The 9,678-nt window shown below is 36.9% G+C and overlaps 1 protein-coding gene across 1 annotated transcript; it reads right to left on the bottom strand.

Moving 5' to 3' along the window:
• Positions 1-580: 580 nt before the first annotated feature.
• LOC117594131 (lymphocyte function-associated antigen 3-like) lies at positions 581-7,933 on the bottom strand. Its single transcript, XM_034291198.1, has 5 exons — positions 7,880-7,933; positions 4,639-4,948; positions 2,272-2,547; positions 933-1,021; positions 581-774 (listed from the first exon to the last, which is right to left on the bottom strand). The coding sequence occupies exons 1-5, from the start codon at positions 7,925-7,927 to the stop codon at positions 664-666; spliced, it is 834 nt and encodes a 277-aa protein (XP_034147089.1). The 5' UTR covers positions 7,928-7,933; the 3' UTR covers positions 581-663.
• Between the last annotated feature and the right edge of the window lie 1,745 nt (positions 7,934-9,678).

Genomic DNA, 9,678 nt, shown 5'->3' on the forward strand with positions numbered 1-9,678 from the left:
CTGCCGATGTCACTGTTTAGTAAATGTTTTCAGCATTTCATAAAGCCTTGACAAATGTTTTGATTGTCTGTTTCAGAAAGCGTCGTTCTGCCCATCACTAGTTTTACCCTGTAGAGATGCTTTCATATAAACATAGGATGTGCAAAACAATGAAAATGGTGGACTGGTCAAGGTCTTACATCTGTAGACTTTCTGTGCTCTCAGCAGTACCCTTTTATTTTAAGATAAGGAAATAAGTCCTGTGAAAAGGCTGCTTCCTACCTTTTGACTAGGCCCAATCACCCTGACAGAAAGTGTTTGTGTACATTCATATCTTTAAGTTAATTACAGAAAATAATGACTGGTCTGGTAGTGGTAAAACAGGTTGCCAGTTTATTGGTTGGTTCATGTAATGTCCATGTACTCATGTAACAACAAGTTTAAGTTGTATACTTACATTCCTGTGTACAAAATAGAGGAAAAGTGGGAGGGTATTTAACAGGCTCCTATTTAAAGGTTTGTGTGGGCTAGGCTAAACGCAATTTCAAACATTTAACTACTAGATGTGGTAATGACATTGGCAGAGAAACAATGGCTTCTCCAAAAAAAAAAACACAAAACAGACCAAATTCATCATGTAGGGTCAACATGATCCTATTCCTTCTCCCTGGATTCAGTGTGATCTCATGGCCCAGCTTCATCTCTGGAGACAGGTGAGACCATCTCCACTGCATTGACATTTGCATAAATATCCATGCTGTTCTCTTTGGTCACTCTCTTCTGCCTCCTTTTCATCTAGGGAGATGTAGCACCAAGACAGAGATATTTACTGGTCTGTACACTCTCCTCACACATTACCTTCTCTTTTTCTTTTACTCTTACCCCCTGTCCCAATAATCATTTGAATATTGTTCTATTAAAACCGAATCACATTTAAATATGTGTCTTTTTACCTTGTAGTATAGGTACAAAGTGATAATGACTGTCAGTAGGATGAGCGGCAGTAATATGAGTCTGATGATGGAGGCTGTTAAAGGAGAGGCTGCAGATAGAGACAATTATGTTTATTTCAGGCTTAAACAGGATGTCTGTAACAGGAGATAACATAGTTCCTCTGCCTTCCTCATTCAGGTACATCAATAACATTGGCATTTAGTGCTGGATTTTAGAAATGCTCACTGATAAAACAATAATGTGAAGCATTTTGAAATATGATGTTGAAGTTGTATTTAGTTTTTCCTGGCCTGAGTGCTCATTTAGAGAGAGAAAACATTTATTAAAACAATTGGAAATGAGTTTAAACCCCTTTGGGTCTGCAGCTCAGAGGACAGACTGCATGGTGTACATTTCTCTAAATATCCAGAACGGTAATCGATAGAATGATACAAATTTGTTTACCTAATTTCTAGACATTCTAATGAAGCAATCCATACATAGTGTGTGTTCCTGTTGGTATCACAGCCTGTGTTTGGCAAAAGTAGATTTGCACCAAAACTGGCAACATGTAATGGGGAATTGACCTGATCCCCTGTTCCTTATTGCCCATCACAAACGGTGCTTCTGCCATTTAATAACACCTGGAAACATGACCTTTATGACGTAGGAATGATGGGAAGGGGTTGGGGTCATGGAGACTTGGAGAGGAAAACAACAATACAGGTCCGTTCTCGATTACAAAGGTTGTTTTTGGTTTTGGTTAGCAAGATAGTTGTTTGTTTACAACCCAAAACGTTTAAGAACATATATTTGAACGTAACGAAGAGGCTGAGGAAGGGGATTCTGTCCAGGACCACCTTTTACCAGGCAACAAGAATGACTATTCAGCTCAGACAGGTGACTGTAGATGTGACCCATCCAGATAGTAAGTAGATCACTATGTATGATACATAGCACCTTTATTACATCGTTCCCAGTATGAATGTGATGTAAAAGTGTTCTGTCAACATAGTACAGGAATGTTCAAAATATTGTATCTTAATGTTTTTATAACGAGATGTAACTATAACTTCACTAGCAGTCCTCTTCTGCCATCTGGTGGCTGTTTAGTGTAAATATTGCATAGTATATGAAAGCATCTTCTACGTTGGGGGAAATTATTTATTTTGGGGAAATTATTTTCATTAATGAATTTGACCCTAAAACACTATTATATGTCCCTAAAGGCATGGGAGAATCAAAATAAGCATTTGAAACAAAATAGCATGGTTAAGATTTTCCCAATATTTGAAAAAGGTTTTTCTGTTCCAGATATTAAGGAGATTTAAAAAACAGTTTTATATGGATGGTTCATACCTGGCACCTCAGTCACTTTGCAGGATTCTGGGAAATGAAATGTCACATTCTTCTTGGTAACAGGGTTGGCAGCCTCACATCTATAAGAGGTTTTGTCCTGTATGTCCACCTCCAGAGGGAGAGAGAGCTTGATGGACAGTTCAGGATTGCTGGTCTGGTTAAGTATCTTCTCTCCACTGAACCAGGAAAGGGTCACATCTCTCTCATTCTTGACAGAACACTCCACTGAACAGATCTGATTACCTGCTGTTGTCAACATGGGCCTGGATACAGGTTCTGGAGAGGATGAGTTTGGGTTGGAAACAATCCACATGAAGATGTGAAGAAATATTTAGAAACATCTTAGAATTTTTTTAAAGGAACTTAAAAATGACACAGTAACATTTACCATTTTATTCTTGTTGGGTAAAATCTAATGAGAAACAACAGAGGGGAAAAAAAACAAGCAAATGCATCCAACACATTTGTGGAATTTTGAGACTGAAAACTACATGTCTGACCACCTCAATACTCTGTAAATATTTTTTTCTAAATGTTTCAGGCTAATGTTGTATCTGATTGGAGACTAAATACACTGGGAAAACAGAAAAGTAACCAGGCAAGCCTATTTCAGCCAGCCCACAATCAGAAGGGATAAATGAATCCTGGGCTGGTTTTGCTCTGTGATTTTCTATGTGGCAGTCTTTAACCATTATGCCACTTTAGCAGTGGGAATGCAACTCTTACCTCAGCCATTACATTTTTGCTGAAATAATGTGGAAAACAGAAAGTTTATTAATGGAACTAAAGTGTACTCTTGCATAAAGAAGGCTTGCTAATAGCTGAACAGCCTGTCTATAACAAAAAAAAATTACTCCAATCACTCAATGGCTTTATGGGGTTATGTAATGCAATTATTAAATATATGAGATTCATGGTATTACAGAGTGGATATATATCGAACCCGGGTCAAAAAGCACAGGAACTGAAAATACTACATCTTAACCTCCCTTAACTTTTCCCAGTCATTGTCTATGGTAAGTCTTATCACTACGGATCTCATGTATGTTAGGCCACAATGGTCTAATGTTTTGTGTTTTTGTATCTAGCCTTGTATATTTATTACCATGTGTTCTATTTTACTGCATGTTGCAAAACCAATAGTCCCTAGGGATGGTAAAGACCCTACTCTCCACCACTTCCCCCTGCACAGACGACGACCCCACTCCTGCCTCCTGCCCCTATGCAACCATTAGCCTCTTGTGTAAGCAAAGATTTTAAATTGTATATCGCATTAACCCACTGAACATGATAAACTGTAGGTGTGAGAAAGTTGGAAACGTCAAAACCTCTCATATAAGATGGATTCCTACTCCTATCATGGAAGGAAAATTGAATCTCCTAAAGATTTTGACTTCACACTGTAAAAATCACTTGTCATAAAAGGAATGATATCTGCACATTTAGGATGAATACAATATAAATGTAGAATTTTCAGCTTTCGGTCAGCCAACCTTCATCAGAATATACAAGCTTGTAAAGGTTTTTGTTAGTGTTTATATATAAACAGTCACTTATTAACATATATACTCACAACAAAATCTCAAAGCATTCTTTGCTCATCATTAGATCATTTTGTCATGCATTAACATCATGCTAAGTTTGAATATTTAGCCAGACACCATTAAGCATTGTGTTAAATAGTTGCAATATAACCGTAAACTGTTTTATTTTAGGCTTACTATAACATAGCTACTGAAAGGGTTTAGCCAGCAAAGTTTTTGTCTATCCTGAACAAATCCTAAATCGTAATTTGTTTGGGCCGTGTCGAGGCTCGCACACTGGTCTCCCTGCATGGAAGTCCGCGTCTCTAACCTCTATGCTATTTAACAAGGGGTAGTCAGTCAGTCAGTCAGGCAGGCACTCAGTCAGTCAGTCAGTAAGAGACATTCGCTCTTCTTGGCTCGGCTCTGCATAGCCGGTCTGGCAAAAAAGCCTAGTGTTTAATGCATCTGATCAGTGACCAAAAGGTTGCTAAATTGAATCCCTGAGCAGGAAAAATGGAAAATATTTTGCTATGTCTCAAAACAAGGTAGGTTTTCCCGTTATTTAGAATATGTTCTCAGTCAATATCAAGGCACAAAAACATAATGTGCTTTAATTTCTAAACAGTAAAACACAGTGTATGAAAATAGATTCAAAAGGAGACATTTTGTAATGATGCTATATGAAACATTTGATATCAAATTCAAAATGCTGGAGAACAGACAAAATGTAAAACTGATAGATTTACTGACCAAAGAAATATGTAACTGAATCATACAAGATAAAATCAGTATGCTATAAAAGTATTCTATAAGAAGACTATAGCGGTAGTTGATGCCTTACCATACACAGTGAGTTGATATGTTGTCTTGGGACCTCCCTTCACATCCACAACATACATCCCTGAATCACTGGTTGTTAGGTCTCTGATGGTGAACTGTGCAGTCTGTTGGTCCCACTGAATTCTGTCTTTGAAACTGTCTATATAGGATGAGTCCATGTTTCCTTTAACCACCACAGCTATAGTACCACCATTATATAATAAAGAGCCACGTTGCTTTGTTGGATTAGAAAATGTGATGGATCCTCCAACAACCTGTGTCAGCATCTCTTCACCAGTCTGGGCAACAGAGAAGCACATTCCTGCAAGACACTGGTGAAACAGCAATCAAGTTATTGCAATTGATTCAGTTAATGTTGTTGGCATGTAATGATTGTTAAAGCTAATCAAAAACCGAAGTGGACTTGTTGATTTGGGGGCCTGAGGCAGATTCTAATCTTAGACTCCCCCAACACCCACCTTGCATGAAAAATGTATTAATATCATGTAAATATATGTTTTACACCCCCCTTTACCGTAAAGAGGTAAGTATTGTTTCTCTGACCAGGAGGATGTCTATAATACTCCTAATTCGGAATGTGACCTGAGTATTTATTTTTTTCTTTATATACCAGGCAGTTCAAACTTGACTGTCTGAACATATAATAGACTGCATAGTAAAGGCATAACAGTATTTCCTCATCAAGTCTTATGACAGAAGCCTAACAATAGAATACCGTGTTTAAGACACACAGTGTATATATCCATTTTGCTTCTATTATGAGACGCTATGTGTTGCACAAGAGCATAATGACAGATCAGACAATTTCACTGAAATAGCACAGCAGCCACAAAATAACATTGCTTAGTTATTCATTTGATTTACTTCAATTCTTCCATGATTTGTAAACATTTTTTTTAAATTTTGACATATTTTGTGCATAATTTTGAAACTACATTAACTTACATATACATAATATGTTAATAGGTTTAATCCGTTTTTATCCATTTTGTTTTTGCTTTTGTCCCTGAATGTAGGCTGTTTTTTTTTTTTTTTTTAATGTAGCCTCATTTTGTCATAATTGTTTTTACCTTTGTCTCGTTAGCTTCCTATTTGGTCTTCCCAGGTCTGTTCAGCCCTGGTTGAGTTTGTGTGTGTCTTGCCTGCTATTAACTGTGTTTCTGCCGGCCTGCCTGCCTGCCTACCTACCTGCCTGTCTTGTTCCTGTGGTCCTGCCGTTTTGATGTTTTACCGGTCTAATTGTCATTATTAAACACTTTGTTGTCTGTAAACTCGCCCGGCATCCTGTTTCCCCCAAATCCTGACATTATGCTTATTCTTTACATTCTTCAATTATTCGTTCTCAGTTTAATGTACAATCAAGGTTCTCTCTAATACTTTCGACTGGACGTTTTTCATGTTGGCCTAGAGTCGGGTAGGCGGTAGGTCCAGAAGGCATAAGTGATAATCTCTGGAAGTGGATTTTCTATTGCAACACAGTCTCACACTCAATTTAATCATAAAAATAAAAAGTAATGTCTCCAGTTTTGTAGGCTTAAGTGCATAATCGTGAGAAATGATTAGTGCGCAAATACACAAATGGTCTGTGACAGCATGAGAAAAGATGACCCGAATGAAGATGAGAATGAATTATAATCGCAAGAAAATGATGTGAAAAAAACATTTCAACAAAGAAATTACCGGACGTGAAAATCTATTGTGATGTCACGAGAGGCTGTGTCCTGGAAGGGTGCTACATCCCCCTGAGATGGCTGCAACCATGAGCAGCTATGGCTCTATCTGCTGGTGGAGTCGGGAACTCCACCCGTCTAAACAGGGCATTCCCGCACACCTGAGACTGATCAGGGTTTGATGACCTGAAGGGTTTTAAGGACTAGAGACACTGTTAGTGGGAGGGGGGGTTTTGTTGGGAGACAAGCTGCGGGTGGTGCGTTCTGGGAAGAACGAGACCGCTCCAGTATCGTATCCAGTGAGGAAAACGGAAGGCTGGAAACACCACCAGACATTAGAAGGACTTACAACTGGAATAGCCTTGGGCTAGGACACCCAGTAAAGTAAGGTTGAAAAGACTGTTTACTTACCTGAGGAAATCAGGATTACCGCAAAGAAGAGGCGTCATTTAAGTTTTCTGTTGAAGGTAGACCTGACCCTGAGTTACCTTTTTGAATTTGACACGCTGTTTCTGTTAATCCCTTAGAACTATAATAAAATCCTTGTTCATACTTGAGCTTTGTGTCCTCGCACTAATTGAACAGTCCCGCTAAGAGCTGTGTAGCCTCATGACGTCACACTATTTATTAAGTTAAACATACACTTACCACATTTGAATCTATTTTTTTCTTACGATAAAATATGTTTGTTAACCTTGCTTTTATTTTTATTTTCAAAAAAATATTTCAGATATATTTTTCTTTTCTTACGGTCAATGAATTTGAGCTCAATTTGGCTCCATAGGTTTGTGTCCTGCACCATCCTTCAGCGTTACAGTTATTGACACTATAAAAAAAAATACGCATAGACTCTGCCTTATTTACTTAAAGGCAATAAAATAAGCAAAATAATTGGCATTTTTTTGTTTTTCTTTACACTATTTCACACCAGTGAACTAAATGCTGTAACAGTGCATTTGTGTTTTTCTGCACAAATCAAGTGTCACAAAAATTCACAAAACATGGTTTCATTCTGTGCAAAGTGCACCAATACTTGGTGACATTACTTTTGAATAATCATGTACAAATTGAGTTTCAAACTCTGTCACAAACCCATATTAAAGTAGCAAACATTGGCTTTTTTCTTTCCACAGTGAACAGCGTTAGAACAGATGTTAGCACAATGGCAAGTTTAGAATGCTCAGGAAACCTTTTAAATTAACTGTCAATGTGTTTTAAAAGTAAAAAATAAGTACAAACGATATCAAAATGTTAAACATTTTTAAGGTGTCGGTACCTTAACATTCTGGGAGTAGTAGCATGCTAAATAATGAAAATAAACAGTTTAAATAAACTTGCTTCAAAAACCCCAGTAATAAAAATAAGAACATCATATTTAACAAGTCCTTTTCTACAGCCTCCTTGGATTTAGTCACCCTATGTTGGGCCACTCTGGAGACAATTACAATTGTTCTGTACATTACCTTAGAAATCACCAATGTAATGATTTTGCATGTTACAATTCAGCATCATTTTAGTAACCTCAGCATCTTCAAAGTAACCTTGACATGTAGGGAATGGTAGTGTACATACCAACAATATATTTGTCAATGAAAGTCTTTCTTTCTGGCTATACTCCATTACAGACTAAACATTGTACTGTTGTGAAAACGCCAAACAGTTGTCAGGGTTTCAGGGGAAGGGCTGACTTGTGGTTATTTATGAATACCTGATGTTGTAACTGCTGTCTACTTGTTAAATGTGACACTTTGTTTAACAAGTAAACTGTATATAATGTGCAGTTGTTCATCAATTTACCTATTTACTTTCAGTAAAAGAGAATAAAATTCAAATAAACAATGGAATATCTTTCTCTAATACAGACTACATACATACTGATATATCTTTCAACTGTGAAAAAGCAGCCCTGGGGAAAAAAGGTTTGGGATCCCTTGCTATAAAGAAGGTTTTAAAGGAAGCCAAGCAACATATTTCATTTCTTTCTTGATTAGCTTTAACAATCATTACCTGTCAACAAAAATGAATGCACTGTACAATTGATTTTGAGTTTCAGTATATCAGTAACAAAATATTTAAACAGAAAGAAAGTTAAATCAAAAATTTGTAATTCAATAAATTGAGATAATTAGTCAGGGGTCTGAAATTTTTTTGAAGGCAGCGTATGTCTGCAACTGCAAAATTTTGACCTGAAAAGGGAAGTCAGACAACTATTTCACACATACAATAACTATGGTTTTTAGACAGTAACTGGAACGACAACACATCACTGTTTCCTGGTGTACTATTAAACAACGGTACAGATTGGGTTACGCTTTATTCTGAGACAATTACAGTCTGTAGATTTAAGGTTAGGGCTAAGATTAAGATTACGGTTAGTAGATAGTTAAAATGTATCTGATAGTCATTGAATAATCTGTAGAGCATATACAGAAACACTTTAGGGACTCTCAAAATGTAGTGCTATGTTTTTATTACAGCTAAGTAAGCTAAGTACAGTTTTTAATTGAATACTCATAATTCACTCTAGTACAACTTTTATTGAATATAATGTAGTATAGTATAATTTAGTATAACACCTGTGGTTAACAGATGAAATACAGTTGTGCTCAAAAGTTTGCATGCCCTTGGAGAATTGGTAATCTATGTACCATTTCTAAAGAAAACATGAGTGAGCAGGCAAAACACATCTTTTATTTCTTATGGGCTTCATATTCAATTGTAGGTTATAACAGAATGGCAAAATAATAAAACAAATTATGGCAACAAAGAAAAAATGAAGTAACCCCTGTTTGAAAGTCTGCATACCCTTAGTTCTTAATACTGTGTATTTCCCTCTCTAGCATCAATAACAGTGTGCAGTCTTTTGCAATAATTGTAATGAGGTCCCAAATTCTTGCAGGTGGTATAGCTGCCCGTTCATCTTGCCATACATTTTCACAAGATTGTGCTTTTAGAGCTCACACGCCCCCAAAAATGAGCCACCACCATGCTTCACAGTGGGGATGCTATTCTGTTCACCATAGGCCTTTTTGACCCCTCTCCAAACATAGCGCTCATGGTGGTGACCATAATGCTCTATTTCCAAATTACAGTGTGCCTGATACTATCAGAGGTGTCAAAGTGTTGTCGGTTATATTGTAACCAGGCTTTTTTGTTGGCATTGGCGCAGAAAAGGGTTCGTTCTTTCTCGCAATTCATGCAGCTAATTTTTCTTCAAGTATTGTCGTATTGTACTCCTTGAAACAATCAATCAATCAATCAAATTTTATTTGTAAAGCACCTTACAACAGCCAAAAGGTGCACAAGGCGCTTTCCATTAAAAGCTTCAGTAGACAACAGAATATAAAAAATATTAAAACATATAAAAATAT

Source organism: Esox lucius, chromosome 25, assembly GCF_011004845.1.
Source record: "Esox lucius isolate fEsoLuc1 chromosome 25, fEsoLuc1.pri, whole genome shotgun sequence".
Lineage (NCBI taxonomy): Eukaryota > Metazoa > Chordata > Actinopteri > Esociformes > Esocidae > Esox > Esox lucius.

What these genes read in the sequence shown, in the direction of transcription:
- LOC117594131 (XM_034291198.1), bottom strand. Translation starts at nt 7,927, where the DNA reads ATGGAGTATAGCCAGAAAGAAAGACTTTCATTGACAAATATATTGTTG. An exon ending in CATTGACAAATATATTGTTG is followed by an intron (nt 4,949 to 7,879) that starts GTATGTACACTA and finishes CTGTTTCACCAG; the next exon opens with TGTCTTGCAGGAATGTGCTT. An exon ending in ATATCAACTCACTGTGTATG is followed by an intron (nt 2,548 to 4,638) that starts GTAAGGCATCAA and finishes CATCCTCTCCAG; the next exon opens with AACCTGTATCCAGGCCCATG.